General features: G+C 41.8%; 2 protein-coding genes across 3 annotated transcripts; one reads left to right on the forward strand and one right to left on the reverse strand.

Moving 5' to 3' along the window:
• Nucleotides 1–5,793: 5,793 nt before the first annotated feature.
• On the reverse strand, nucleotides 5,794–12,266 carry abce1 (ATP-binding cassette, sub-family E (OABP), member 1). Its single transcript, XM_058067994.1, has 19 exons — nucleotides 12,098–12,266; nucleotides 11,001–11,142; nucleotides 10,846–10,931; nucleotides 10,676–10,773; nucleotides 10,489–10,606; nucleotides 10,273–10,410; nucleotides 10,121–10,190; nucleotides 9,945–10,041; nucleotides 9,760–9,849; nucleotides 8,918–9,039; nucleotides 7,612–7,736; nucleotides 7,441–7,537; nucleotides 7,310–7,369; nucleotides 7,178–7,236; nucleotides 6,963–7,073; nucleotides 6,738–6,880; nucleotides 6,540–6,662; nucleotides 6,335–6,446; nucleotides 5,794–6,088 (listed from the first exon to the last, which is right to left on the reverse strand). The coding sequence occupies exons 2-19, from the start codon at nucleotides 11,101–11,103 to the stop codon at nucleotides 6,041–6,043; spliced, it is 1,800 nt and encodes a 599-aa protein (XP_057923977.1). The 5' UTR covers nucleotides 11,104–11,142; nucleotides 12,098–12,266; the 3' UTR covers nucleotides 5,794–6,040.
• anapc10 (anaphase promoting complex subunit 10) lies at nucleotides 12,227–14,069 on the forward strand. Of its 2 annotated transcripts, none has more exons than XM_058068082.1 (6): nucleotides 12,227–12,377; nucleotides 12,914–13,141; nucleotides 13,210–13,300; nucleotides 13,374–13,494; nucleotides 13,570–13,623; nucleotides 13,705–14,069. In XM_058068082.1, the coding sequence occupies exons 2-6, from the start codon at nucleotides 13,027–13,029 to the stop codon at nucleotides 13,882–13,884; spliced, it is 561 nt and encodes a 186-aa protein (XP_057924065.1). In that variant the 5' UTR covers nucleotides 12,227–12,377; nucleotides 12,914–13,026; the 3' UTR covers nucleotides 13,885–14,069. The 2 variants fall into 2 exon arrangements, with proteins under 2 accessions (XP_057924065.1, XP_057924066.1); XM_058068083.1 differs by having other exon boundaries at nucleotides 13,708–14,069.
• Nucleotides 14,070–14,577: the final 508 nt, after the last annotated feature.

The following is a 14,577-nucleotide window of genomic DNA, read 5'->3' on the forward strand; positions in this document are numbered from 1 at the left end:
TGTTGAGTGTGTGTGAGGTTTCCCCTGTTTTTTTTTTTACCAGAAAAGTGCATTTTCAGCAAGTTGAAAAAATTGAAAAAAACGACATACTAACCCCTTACGTTTTTTTCAAAAATCGACACCCTCAAACTTTGGCATTTTATGCCATTTTTGGGTGCTTCTGGGCCCCCTGTTGAGTGTGTGTGAGGTTTCCAGTGTCTTTTTGACCAGAAAAGTGCATTTTCAGCAAGTTGAAAAAATCTACGTTTTTTTTCAAAAATCGCAAAATTTAAAACTGGCATTTCATGCCATTTTTGGGTGCTTCTGGGCCCCCTGTTGAGTGTGTGTGAGGTTTCCGGTGTGTTTTTGACCAGAAAAGTGCATTTTCAGCAAGTTGAAAAGATTGAAAAAAACGACATACTAACCCCTTACGTTTTTTTCAAAAATCGACACCCTCAAACTTTGGCATTTTATGCCATTTTTGGGTGCTTCTGGGCCCCCTGTTGAGTGTGTGTGAGGTTTCCAGTGTCTTTTTGACCAGAAAAGTGCATTTTCAGCAAGTTGAAAAGATTGAAAAAAACGACATACTAACCCCTTACGTTTTTTTCAAAAATCGACACCCTCAAACTTTGGCATTTTATGCCATTTTTGGGTGCTTCTGGGCCCCCTGTTGAGTGTGTGTGAGGTTTCCCCTGTTTTTTTGACCAGAAAAGTGCATTTTCAGCAAGTTGAAAAGATTGAAAAAAACGACATACTAACCCCTTACGTTTTTTTCAAAAATCGACACCCTCAAACTTTGGCATTTTATGCCATTTTTGGGTGCTTTTGGGCCCCCTGTTGAGTGTGTGTGGGGTTTCCGGTGTGTTTTTGACCAGAAAAGTGCATTTTCAGCAAGTTGAAAAGATTGAAAAAAACGACATACTAACCCCTTACGTTTTTTTCAAAAATCACAAAATTTAAAACTGGCATTTTATGCCATTTTTGGGTGCTTCTGGGCCTCCTGTTGAGTGTGTGTGAGGTTTCCAGTGTCTTTTTGACCAGAAAAGTGCATTTTCAGCAAGTTGAAAAGATTGAAAAAAACGACATACTAACCCCTTACGTTTTTTTCAAAAATCGACACCCTCAAACTTTGGCATTTTATGCCATTTTTGGGTGCTTCTGGGCCCCTTTTTGAGTGTGTGTGGGGTTTCCGGTGTGTTTTTGACCAGAAAAGTGCATTTTCTGCAAGTTGAAAAGATTGAAAAAAACGACATACTAACCCCTTACGTTTTTTTCAAAAATCACAAAATTTAAAACTGGCATTTTATGCCATTTTTGGGTGCTTCTGGGCCCCCTGTTGAGTGTGTGTGAGGTTTCCCCTGTTTTTTTGACCAGAAAAGTGCATTTTCAGCAAGTTGAAAAGATTGAAAAAAACGACATACGTTTTTTTCAAAAATCGACACCCTCAAACTTTGGCATTTTATGCCATTTTTGGGTGCTTCTGGGCCCCCTGTTGAGTGTGTGTGAGGTTTCCAGTGTCTTTTTGACCAGAAAAGTGCATTTTCAGCAAGTTGAAAAGATTGAAAAAAACGACATACTAACCCCTTACGTTTTTTTCAAAAATCACAAAATTTAAAACTGGCATTTTATGCCATTTTTGGGCTCTTCTGGGCCCCCTGTTGAGTGTGTGTGAGGTTTCCAGTGTCTTTTTGACCAGAAAAGTGCATTTTCAGCAAGTTGAAAAGATTGAAAAAAACGACATACTAACCCCTTACGTTTTTTTCAAAAATCGACACCCTCAAACTTTGGCATTTTATGCCATTTTTGGGTGCTTTTGGGCCCCCTGTTGAGTGTGTGTGAGGTTTCCAGTGTCTTTTTGACCAGAAAAGTGCATTTTCAGCAAGTTGAAAAGATTGAAAAAAACGACATACTAACCCCTTACGTTTTTTTCAAAAATCGACACCCTCAAACTTTGGCATTTTATGCCATTTTTGGGTGCTTCTGGGCCCCCTGTTGAGTGTGTGTGGGGTTTCCGGTGTGTTTTTGACCAGAAAAGTGCATTTTCTGCAAGTTGAAAAGATTGAAAAAAACGACATACTAACCCCTTACGTTTTTTTCAAAAATCACAAAATTTTAAACTGGCATTTTATGCCATTTTTGGGTGCTTCTGGGCCCCCTGTTGAGTGTGTGTGAGGTTTCCAGTGTCTTTTTGACCAGAAAAGTGCATTTTCAGCAAGTTGAAAAGATTGAAAAAAACGACATACTAACCCCTTACGTTTTTTTCAAAAATCACAAAATTTAAAACTGGCATTTTATGCCATTTTTGGGTGCTTCTGGGCCCCCTGTTGAGTGTGTGAGGTTTCCCCTGTTTTTTTGACCAGAAAAGTGCATTTTCAGCAAGTTGAAAAGATTGAAAAAAACGACATACTAACCCCTTACGTTTTTTTCAAAAATCGACAACCTCAAACTTTGGCATTTTATGCCATTTTTGGGTGCTTCTGGGCCCCCTGTTGAGTGTGTGTGAGGTTTCCAGTGTCTTTTTGACCAGAAAAGTGCATTTTCAGCAAGTTGAAAAGATTGAAAAAAACGACATACTAACCCCTTACGTTTTTTTCAAAAATCACAAAATTTAAAACTGGCATTTTATGCCATTTTTGGGTGCTTCTGGGCCCCCTGTTGAGTGTGTGTGAGGTTTCCAGTGTCTTTTTGACCAGAAAAGTGCATTTTCAGCAAGTTGAAAAGATTGAAAAAAACGACATACTAACCCCTTACGTTTTTTTCAAAAATCACAAAATTTAAAACTGGCATTTTATGCCATTTTTGGGCTCTTCTGGGCCCCCTGTTGAGTGTGTGTGAGGTTTCCCCTGTTTTTTTGACCAGAAAAGTGCATTTTCAGCAAGTTGAAAAGATTGAAAAAAACGACATACTAACCCCTTACGTTTTTTTCAAAAATCGACACCCTCAAACTTTGGCATTTTATGCCATTTTTGGGTGCTTTTGGGCCCCCTGTTGAGTGTGTGTGGGGTTTCCGGTGTGTTTTTGACCAGAAAAGTGCATTTTCAGCAAGTTGAAAAGATTGAAAAAAACGACATACTAACCCCTTACGTTTTTTTCAAAAATCACAAAATTTAAAACTGGCATTTTATGCCATTTTTGGGTGCTTCTGGGCCTCCTGTTGAGTGTGTGTGAGGTTTCCAGTGTCTTTTTGACCAGAAAAGTGCATTTTCAGCAAGTTGAAAAGATTGAAAAAAACGACATACTAACCCCTTACGTTTTTTTCAAAAATTGACACCCTCAAACTTTGGCATTTTATGCCATTTTTGGGCTCTTCTGGGCCCCCTGTTGAGTGTGTGTGAGGTTTCCAGTGTCTTTTTGACCAGAAAAGTGCATTTTCAGCAAGTTGAAAAGATTGAAAAAAACGACATACTAACCCCTTACGTTTTTTTCAAAAATCGACACCCTCAAACTTTGGCATTTTATGCCATTTTTGGGTGCTTCTGGGCCCCCTTTTGAGTGTGTGTGGGGTTTCCGGTGTGTTTTTGACCAGAAAAGTGCATTTTCTGCAAGTTGAAAAGATTGAAAAAAACGACATACTAACCCCTTACGTTTTTTTCAAAAATCACAAAATTTAAAACTGGCATTTTATGCCATTTTTGGGTGCTTCTGGGCCCCCTGTTGAGTGTGTGTGAGGTTTCCCCTGTTTTTTTGACCAGAAAAGTGCATTTTCAGCAAGTTGAAAAGATTGAAAAAAACGACATACGTTTTTTTCAAAAATCGACACCCTCAAACTTTGGCATTTTATGCCATTTTTGGGTGCTTCTGGGCCCCCTGTTGAGTGTGTGTGAGGTTTCCAGTGTCTTTTTGACCAGAAAAGTGCATTTTCAGCAAGTTGAAAAGATTGAAAAAAACGACATACTAACCCCTTACGTTTTTTTCAAAAATCACAAAATTTAAAACTGGCATTTTATGCCATTTCTGGGCTCTTCTGGGCCCCCTGTTGAGTGTGTGTGAGGTTTCCAGTGTCTTTTTGACCAGAAAAGTGCATTTTCAGCAAGTTGAAAAGATTGAAAAAAACGACATACTAACCCCTTACGTTTTTTTCAAAAATCGACACCCTCAAACTTTGGCATTTTATGCCATTTTTGGGTGCTTTTGGGCCCCCTGTTGAGTGTGTGTGAGGTTTCCAGTGTCTTTTTGACCAGAAAAGTGCATTTTCAGCAAGTTGAAAAGATTGAAAAAAACAACATACTAACCCCTTACGTTTTTTTCAAAAATCACAAAATTTAAAACTGGCATTTTATGCCATTTTTGGGTGCTTCTGGGCCCCCTGTTGAGTGTGTGAGGTTTCCCCTGTTTTTTTGACCAGAAAAGTGCATTTTCAGCAAGTTGAAAAGATTGAAAAAAACGACATACTAACCCCTTACGTTTTTTTCAAAAATCGACAACCTCAAACTTTGGCATTTTATGCCATTTTTGGGTGCTTCTGGGCCCCCTGTTGAGTGTGTGTGAGGTTTCCAGTGTCTTTTTGACCAGAAAAGTGCATTTTCAGCAAGTTGAAAAGATTGAAAAAAACGACATACTAACCCCTTACGTTTTTTTCAAAAATCACAAAATTTAAAACTGGCATTTTATGCCATTTTTGGGTGCTTCTGGGCCTCCTGTTGAGTGTGTGTGAGGTTTCCAGTGTCTTTTTGACCAGAAAAGTGCATTTTCAGCAAGTTGAAAAGATTGAAAAAAACGACATACTAACCCCTTACGTTTTTTTCAAAAATCACAAAATTTAAAACTGGCATTTTATGCCATTTTTGGGTGCTTCTGGGCCTCCTGTTGAGTGTGTGTGAGGTTTCCAGTGTCTTTTTGACCAGAAAAGTGCATTTTCAGCAAGTTGAAAAGATTGAAAAAAACGACATACTAACCCCTTACGTTTTTTTCAAAAATCACAAAATTTAAAACTGGCATTTTATGCCATTTTTGGGTGCTTCTGGGCCCCCTGTTGAGTGTGTGTGAGGTTTCCAGTGTCTTTTTGACCAGAAAAGTGCATTTTCAGCAAGTTGAAAAGATTGAAAAAAACGACATACTAACCCCTTACGTTTTTTTCAAAAATCACAAAATTTAAAACTGGCATTTTATGCCATTTTTGGGTGCTTCTGGGCCCCCTGTTGAGTGTGTGAGGTTTCCCCTGTTTTTTTGACCAGAAAAGTGCATTTTCAGCAAGTTGAAAAGATTGAAAAAAACGACATACTAACCCCTTACGTTTTTTTCAAAAATCGACAACCTCAAACTTTGGCATTTTATGCCATTTTTGGGTGCTTCTGGGCCCCCTGTTGAGTGTGTGTGAGGTTTCCAGTGTCTTTTTGACCAGAAAAGTGCATTTTCAGCAAGTTGAAAAGATTGAAAAAAACGACATACTAACCCCTTACGTTTTTTTGTATGTTTATATATACACATATATATACATATGTGTATATATATACACATATATATATATATACATATATATACATCAAGCAATATACTGAAGCAATATATACATACATGTGTGTGTATATATACATACATGTGTGTGTGTATATGTATACATACATACGTGTGTATATATATACATACATGTGTGTATACGTATGTGTATACGTATGTATACACACATACCTATGTGTATACGTATGTATACACACATGTATATATATACGTATACACACATGTATGTATATATATACATACGTATGTGTATACATACACATATGTATGTGTCATTGTATGTATATATATGTACATATATATGTATATACATACACACATACATGTAACTACACAAAAGTGCAATCACACCCTGCCTGTTTGGCAACATTTTATTTGTTGTTGATGTTTGGGCACCATAACTTGGATACACAACTTGACATGCCACAGTGACCGAGTATCAACTGCGCACATTTCACAACAGCGCTGGATGGTGAACGTAGCCATGACACATAACATGATGGTATAGGTTTGTCAGCTCTTAACCCAATCTTCTCCCGATCACCTTCTGCTGTTTCTGCTTGCAACAATCACGGGAAGTCACGGTTGATCAAACACGATGTCTTTAGTCGTCCAAGAAGAAATAGTTCCCACTCTTCTTCTGTTCCGTATCCTGGAGCATACAAAGCAACACTTCATTCGATATTCCACCATTAAGTGCTAAGCTAGCAACAAGTTGTGCAACATTTCAAACCTTAAAGCCACACTTTTCACAAATTAACAGTTAAGCAGTGAACAACTAAAGTATGCCCCCCCCCACCAAAGAAAATCCCATTAAAAGGTTGCGTGGTGTTTTATGAACATACGTATCTTGTATTGTTCATGAGAGGTGCATTCATGTTCTGTCGTGACGAGATACCTTGATAGAATTGAGTTTGTTGATGCGGGGCCGGAAGTTGTTGGGATCTCTTCGGAACGTGATCTCCAGCAACGACAGGAAGCGGTTCATACCAGCGAGAAGGCCCTGCGGACTGCAGCAGACACACACACACACACACACACACAAGTCACAACGCAGCCACGGCAGCACGTTCCTGAGGCAGCGGTATCTCTGCAACACTTACGTGTTGGCCGCAGTCTTCTTGGAGGGAATCCCGTCGAAGACAATGACGCGATCCGCCAGGTAGGTGGCCATTATGAAGTCATGCTCCACCACAAAGGCTGTTTTCTTGGCGTGGAGGATGTACCTGCGAGACGCGGACGTCACACAAAACGATGAAACAAGCGTCAAGAAGTCGAGACGACCGAGCGTAGACGCTGACCTCTTGATAACCCGGGCAGCCATTAATCTCTGCTCCGAGTCCAGGTAAGCGGAGGGCTCGTCGATCAGGTAGACGTCGGCTGGTTTGCCCAAACACAACGTGAGCGCCACTCGTTGCAGCTCACCGCCAGACAGGTTTTGAACCTGCACACCACAAATGGATAACACATCATTTGTTTGATAACCTGATTAGCATTATGAGCTAGTTTCTTCGGGTGTGACATACATCCTGGTCGATAATGCTCTCAATTTGCATGGGCTTCATGACGTCCGTGATGAACTGTGGGTGCGTGTAGGCGTCTCGTATCTTCTCGTGCAGAAGAGCACGCACGCTACCCTGCAGTCAACGACACAAAATATATACATTAGAAATACTGGCATTCACCTTGGATGACATCACCTACTAGAATCAAAAAAGGACAGGAAGTCCGTTGGACCGACCTTGAACTTTGGACTGATGGTCTGAGGCTTGTAGCTGACGTTGAGAATGGGCACGTCGCCTGTGAAACACATTGGAATCCACGTTTGATACGCACGTTTGGGTTCACTTCAGAACACACAGAACACTCTCACCTCCTCCGTCGGGTTTGAGTCCTCCAGCCAACATCCGAATGAAAGTGGTCTTTCCTGTGCCTGCACACACACACACATTATGAACACAAAGGCCACCGTGCAGGCCACATAGTGTCACTGCTGTTGTGTACCGTTCTCTCCCAACATGACCATGATCTCAGAGTCCGTGAACTCTCCCGCCTTGATATCCAGCGTGAACTCGCCCATGGTCTTGGACATCTCCGGATACTGAACCACACATCACGCTTATTGTTAGCACACCAAGACGAGGGGAGGATGAAGGGGAGACAGGCCGTATTCACCTGGTAGTGACGCAGTCGCTTCACTTCCTCCTCGTTGGCCGTCTCGGCCACTTTGAACACCAGGGACGTCTCGCGGAAGCGCAGGTTCTCCGTGGGAACGTATCCGTCCAGGAAGATGTTGATGCCTGGGGGATAAACGTCACAGCATACCATTAAATTAAACATCCCCTATTCTGCCAATGTGATGTCCTAAGAGTAATGTGTATTCCTTACAGCAGGGGTCTCAAACTCACGGCCCGCAGGCCAAATGCGGCCCGCAGGATGCTAGTTTGAGGCCCCCGCCTTAATAGTTTGATATGGATACCGTATGGTTTCATGTACCCAGAAATGAGAGCTTAAAGCTGTGTGCACACCGGACACAATTGACGCGATTTTGCCCCACCCATACGCAAGCGAATGAGCCCACCTGTTTTAGTTTTTCTCTCATCATCCATGACTGAGATCAAAGCACTGAAAAAGTGTTTTTTTTTTTTTTTTGAAAACCTGATGCGCCCCAGTCTCACCCAGACCCTAGCTCCAGTGGCCCCCAAGTAAATTGAGTTTGAGACCCCTGCCTTACAGCTTTTGTTTAGAAGCACCAAATGTGCAAAAAATATCTCATCCCCTTATGGGTCACAGCTGGACATACCACCCGCCCCTACCTCACAACAACAACAAAAATGTCTGCAAAGACTAACACCAACTCATCTTGGACAAAAAAATGGAGGCAAAACATTTGCTTGCTATCTACTAAATCTAAAATGCATGCAAAACATTGCTGGCGAACAGGGATCAAATTAAAAATGTCAATCAACATTGAAGCAAAATATATTGCTTCACACCATTCAACATACTTGAGAAGACTACTATGGAACAGGATGTAAGCTACTGACAACACAGAAACAAACTCATCACAGCGGATCGGCCATTGGACAATCCCACAAAGTTAAGGAAATCAATGCTGATCTGATCAACCTCCATGTGCAATATTAAGGGCTCTAAATGCAATAAGTTCTATGTGAAGTATTTCCATAATATCTCATATTAACTCACTAGCAAGATCTCAGTGTATAGACTGGTCATATATCTCATCTCGTTTCCTATTATCTACATACTGTATTGTATATAACTCTGGGAAAAACTGTTGATTTTGTTAATACTTGGGTTGTTTATATTGTTTCTTTTTCTATATTGTGTATTTTGTACTGCTTAACTGACTCTGTACTCTTGCTGCTGTGCAATGCAAATTTCCCCACTGAGGGACGTATAAAGGCATATCTTAATCTTATCTTGATCAATAGGCATGCATGCCAAGTCTGCATGTTACCTTCTCGCACACTGAAGGGCATGGTGACAACTCCATAGGCGCTCGGGACTCCGTACAGGCAGCAGATGAAGTCAGACAAGTAGTCCAATACGCTCAAGTCGTGTTCCACCACAATGACATACCTTAATAAACACAAAGTGAATAACTTAACACGCACTTCCAAGAATATAGTTTAAGTCATTCAATCACAGCCATTTTTGAAGGGCTGCCCCTCAGTGCCAGCCATTTTTGATGATTTTGACTGATTTTTCAAGGCTGTCGTACGGCTATATAGACTTATATAACAAAAGAAAGATTACAGAAAAAACGTTTGTTTGAACCATTTTCCCTTCTTTAGTAATCAGCAGTGGAACATGGGTTCTAAGTTCATAAGTTTCACCAAAATATCAGGTCTCAACAAAAATGGGAGAAACAAGGCTTTTTGTGAAGATACATTTCAAGCATAACTTTCACAATTTAGCCATATATAAATTTAGCCAAATATACTTCGCCAAACAACGTAAACACAAAACATTTTTATGAATATACAAATATAAATACAAGACCATAAACCATTTACCATTTTCACATTTGTAACTGCCCTGTGTGTGTGTGCATGTGTTCAAATTTCCACTTCCTGGTTGTTGCAGAGCATGTATTTCTATGGGAGAGATGCAGGCCGAGCTCTTATAAAATGCATTCCTGCCACCTTGTGGACGTTTTTTTTTTGGCTTAAAACTTCCATCATGAACTCTTCTATTGTGCAATTGCATAATCACCTCTCTGTGCCTCTCGCGCAAAAAAAAGTCAGCTGTATAAATACATGTTTGCTAGCGAATGAGTTAAAGTACATACTAACTTACCTGTCGGGCGTGATGAGCGAGCGGATGGTGATGGCGGCTTTCAGCCTCTGTTTCACATCTAAGTAGCTGGACGGTTCGTCAAACATGAAACTGCAGCAGAGAAATAAAAACATGTCATTTTGCAAGCGGCTAATGTAGTCAAAGCGACCGTGGCAGCGTCACAGGTGGGGGGGGGGCTTCCTTACATGTCAGCTTTCTGAATGCAGACCACGGCACAGGCAAACCTTTGCAGCTCCCCTCCGGACAAATCCTCCACGTTTCTTTCACGCAGGTGAGTAAGATCTGCACAGCAACAAGACAACCAATCAAAACACTTCCTCCAGGTGTTAATAAGAGGGTGGTTTTAGATTTGGGGTCTTACCGAGTTGTTCGCAAACCAGGTCCTGCGTGTCTGTGTCGTCTTTTCTGCTCAGGATGGCGCCTACTGACCCCTGCGGGCACAAACTATCTGTGACAGCCACAAAGGAAACCGTGAAAACCCCCAAAAGGCACGCGGGTGGCTACTACGCTTACCTTGACAGTCTTTGGGATCTGGTCCACATACTGCGGCTTGACGATAGCCCGCAGGTCGTCCTCCAGAATTTTGGTGAAGTAGTTCTGCAGCTCCGAACCTCGAAAGTAGGTCAAGATCTCTTGCCAGTCTGGAGGGTTCTGGTATGTGAAGTCACAGCGGGATCACTTATTTCCTCTTTTATGGGCAAGTGTGTAAGTGTGTGTGAGACAACTCACATCAAACTTTCCGAGGTTAGGTTTCTGTTTTCCAGCCAGGATCTTCAGCGCTGTGGACTTGCCAATACCATTGGTCCCAACTAGCCCCAGAACTTCCCCTGGTCTCGGAATGGGCAATCTGCATGCACATGATCATCAAAGTACAACACAACTTGTTGGATGACATTTTGGGGAATAATCGTAGTACCGATGAAGTTTGAAGGAATTGGCGCAGTATCTGTGTGTGGTTTCCTTCTCCAGATTGCTGGGCAGGTTAACTATAGACAGCGCTCCAAAAGGACATTTCTGCAATGACACAATGTTGTTGCATGAAGCAAGACTTTACCGTGGTACCGTCCCGACTAGAGAGATTAGTACCTTGATGCAAATTCCGCATCCGATACAGAGGGACTCCGAGATCCATGCGATCTTACTCTGGGGGGTCACTTCGATACACAGCTTCCCTGTCGACATCAGCAATTGTTAGCGTCAGCAACTGCAGCCCAACCGGCTCCCCGTGACAACACACTCACCCATGCGGACGACCGGACAGCTCTTCTTGCACTCCTGTCGACATTTCTTAGGTTTGCATTTGTCGTGGTTGACGATGGCGATCCTGGTGTTTTTGTCCGCCATGGTGGGCCACTGTTATGATGGACACTGGGACCCACAAAGCTGAAGGCAAATTGGATATATTTTAGCCAAACAGTTCAAAATGGTGAGTTAGGTTAGGCACACTTCATGTCTTGCTGGTTTAAATTTTAATATCCAATATTATCAACAGAGAGTCTTCCTGTGTACTGTCATTATTGTGTGATACTTAATAATAGTTTTGGGCTATTTGATTAATCTACTACTGTCTGATTCGCTTATAGAAAGCATGGTTATGAATCAAGTCTGTACACTCACGCACTAAACAAATAAAATGCAAGTACAAGTTAGCCAATTAATTTCTGAGTGACGTTTCTGCTAGCTAACCACCAGCTATGCTAGCTAGCCACGTCAGACTCCATTCAACATTTTGGCCTTTTGTGGTTGCCTCAGCTCGCTCCAAACAATTGAGGCCTCCAAATTCTTGCTGATATGTGAATTGTTAAGTACCTGTCATGCCATTGACACAAAACACAGTGTGACGTGATGAGTTTATTCGAACTCTATACATAATTGTGTGTGGAGCCGATGGACGAACGGCAGCTGTCATTTTCTTATCTGTCCCCAGCCACGTTTTATGCCATCACTGGACAACCTAACCGTTGACCTGACAAACCTAAACATTTTAAATGCTTAGCTTTTCGAGTGCAGAAAGTGTTATATTTTATGGAAAACATGCTAGGTTTAGGGCGGTACTCACAACAACCGCATACATTTTCATCGTACTTTTACAACATCAATGACCGCAACAAATCTGCTAAACTTGGACAAACTGGTTGTGTACTCAACCGTGTGGTTTAAACGGACAAGCCAACAACACATACGACTTGTTAGTGATATTGCTAACAGCTAGCTTAGCTTTAGCATGGTGCTATATTAGCGACGGGCGGCCTACGCAGCTGCTCGCCGCGGAATTAAGTCGCTTCCGTGGCGGTCACCAAAAAGCGGACACGTTCAATTGTCAAAGACAACTACTCACCCCGCCTTGGCCCCAGTTATCCAAAATCGTTTTAATAAAGAAGAACAGCAGCGAGCACACAAAAATAATCCACAGTAAAACTTCCCACAAGCAACGTGTTCCACTGCTGGAAGCCGGCCGGAAAGATGGCGCGCTTGCGTAGGAAGAGCGCGACTGACGTCAGCGAGTGACGTCAAAATTACGCGTCAAGCAGTCAGGACAAGTCTTCACAAGCTGCTGCTTCCAACAAATGTTGGCGATTGCTACAAATCATTTGGTGTTTTGATCCTGGCCATACTCTGTAAGTTCAATATATTTCACACAATGATGTGCCCTGTTTGTTTTTGGAATTGACAGCGGGAACTCGTTAGCTAGCTGCTAACAGCTAATGCGAGAGCAACCGTAAACTCCATCTGAAACGTATATTAATTTAAAAAAATATTCACACACTCCTGATCAAAATTGCAAAAATGTACGTTTTCGCACTGTTGAATCTTAAGGAGGTTTTAAGTGGAACTTCAAAAATAAAAAATGGGAGTGTATTGAATGAGTATTAAAAAACACATTAATGTGAAATAAGCTGTTAATCAGCTGATGACGGTTTTAAGGCCACAGCCTCTAAAAGTCAAATGTTTTGGCAATGTGTATTCCATGTATTCCATTTCTGTCAGGAATGTGATCTCTTGAAGAGCAGAAAACGTTCTTCCTTTTCTCTCTCTTTTCTCCCATCTTGAAAGAGTCTGTAAAAATGTCAGATTGGCTGTCAAGATACTGGTCGTGTATGAGTTGCAGTATCTTGAAAAAAATAAAGAAAAACATCTTTTTTCTAACCTACAGGCTGCTAGTTCCTATGGTGAGAGAGAAAACACCCCTAAATCACTTTTGTGGGGAGTTGGGGGGGCCCAGAGTGTAGCCTCACTGCTCCACTTGGAAAAGCCCAAGTTTAGACGATGGCCACGCCAAGCAAGACGCCACCTGGAGCCGATCCCAAGCAGTTGGAACGCACCGGTACTGTGCGGGAGATTGGGTCACAGGCGGTGTGGTCACTGTCCTCCTGCAAGCCTAGTGAGTCCCACAACAGCAGCGTAAGATATTGAGTTTGTCTGCTGAACAGCAGTTCCTCCCTTTTGCAGGCTTTGGCGTGGACCAGCTCAGGGATGATAACCTGGAGACGTACTGGCAGTCGGATGGATCCCAGCCTCACTTAGTGAACATCCAGTTTAGGTATTGCCAGAAATTTCTTTGTCGTACCTTTTTGTCTTTGTGTTGTTTGACCTTTCCTCATTGCTGCACACAGGAGGAGGACAAAGGTCAAGATGTTGTGTATTTACGCTGATTACAAATCAGATGAGAGCTACACGCCCAGTAAGATTTCTGTCAGAGTTGGCAACAACTTCCACAACCTTCAAGAAGTCAGGGTGAGAGCTTTAGATGATGATTTCAAAATGTGTGATTGTGTCTGACATCTCCGCCATCCTCTTTTTCCAATGCAGCAGCTGGAGATGGTGGAGCCAAGCGGATGGATTCACATCTCACTCCTCAACCAGGTAATCCAGTATGCATGCGGCAGTCCAATGTCCAATGGCACAGCTCCACCAGTGAGTCATACAGCAACCTCTTTTTTTTAGCAGACAAACGAGCCCATCAGCACCTTCATGATCCAGATTGCAGTGTTGGCCAACCACCAGAATGGCAGAGACACACACATGCGGCAGATCAAAGTCTACACACCGGTGGAGGAGAGCTCCATTGGCATGTTCCCACGATGCACCACGGTGGACTTCATGATGTACCGCACCATCAGGTGATCTGCGCCACCAGCCGTCTGCACTGCTATTGTATTTTGTCAACATTACCAGTGTTGTTTTTTTTCCCCCCACATTGGACTGTTAAGTGTTGGGTCATGTGACGCCACCTGAAACACTGTTGTGCCTACTCCTCTTGTTTCATATGTCAGAGTTTACATCCAATTAAACTTGTTTTATATACTGAGCATCATTGAAATAATACATATGAAATAAACATGCAGTAAAAGTATATAAACGATAAAGACAGTGAAGATGGTTGAAGTTCACCATTGTACCACCAGAGAGAGCCAAATACTATAATACCATGAGAAGAATAATTGAGTTACCATGAGTGAGAATTGGTTCTTAAATTACTTATCTAATGAAATAAACAAATTAGCAGAATTAACATGCTGTTAAACACAATTCACAGTTTACTAATACACTACTAAAGGGCGACAAATACATTTACATATACAATTTCATACCATACCAAACCAGAACTACCAGGTTATTGTATAAGAGAATGAGTTTTTGAATAACTTGAAGGTTAAATACAAATTGCAGTTCACAGTGGCACCACCAGTGTGAGACAGATACCGTAACACCATCATGATAGTAATGACATACCAGCTTGGCATTGTATATAATAATGGGTTCTTAAATATTTTTTTCTGGTAAAAATAAAGTTTAAATAAAAAAAACTGGACATGG

Source organism: Doryrhamphus excisus, chromosome 3 (genome assembly GCF_030265055.1).
Source record: "Doryrhamphus excisus isolate RoL2022-K1 chromosome 3, RoL_Dexc_1.0, whole genome shotgun sequence".
Classification (NCBI taxonomy): Eukaryota; Metazoa; Chordata; class Actinopteri; order Syngnathiformes; family Syngnathidae; genus Doryrhamphus; species Doryrhamphus excisus.

What these genes read in the sequence shown, in the direction of transcription:
- abce1 (XM_058067994.1), bottom strand. Translation starts at nt 11,103, where the DNA reads ATGGCGGACAAAAACACCAGGATCGCCATCGTCAACCACGACAAATGC. An exon ending in GATGCGGAATTTGCATCAAG is followed by an intron (nt 10,774 to 10,845) that starts GTACTAATCTCT and finishes GTGTCATTGCAG; the next exon opens with AAATGTCCTTTTGGAGCGCT. An exon ending in GCTGCCCGGGTTATCAAGAG is followed by an intron (nt 6,663 to 6,737) that starts GTCAGCGTCTAC and finishes CGCGTCTCGCAG; the next exon opens with GTACATCCTCCACGCCAAGA.
- anapc10 (XM_058068082.1), top strand. Translation starts at nt 13,027, where the DNA reads ATGGCCACGCCAAGCAAGACGCCACCTGGAGCCGATCCCAAGCAGTTG. An exon ending in TTAGTGAACATCCAGTTTAG is followed by an intron (nt 13,301 to 13,373) that starts GTATTGCCAGAA and finishes TGCTGCACACAG; the next exon opens with GAGGAGGACAAAGGTCAAGA. An exon ending in ACAACCTTCAAGAAGTCAGG is followed by an intron (nt 13,495 to 13,569) that starts GTGAGAGCTTTA and finishes TTTCCAATGCAG; the next exon opens with CAGCTGGAGATGGTGGAGCC.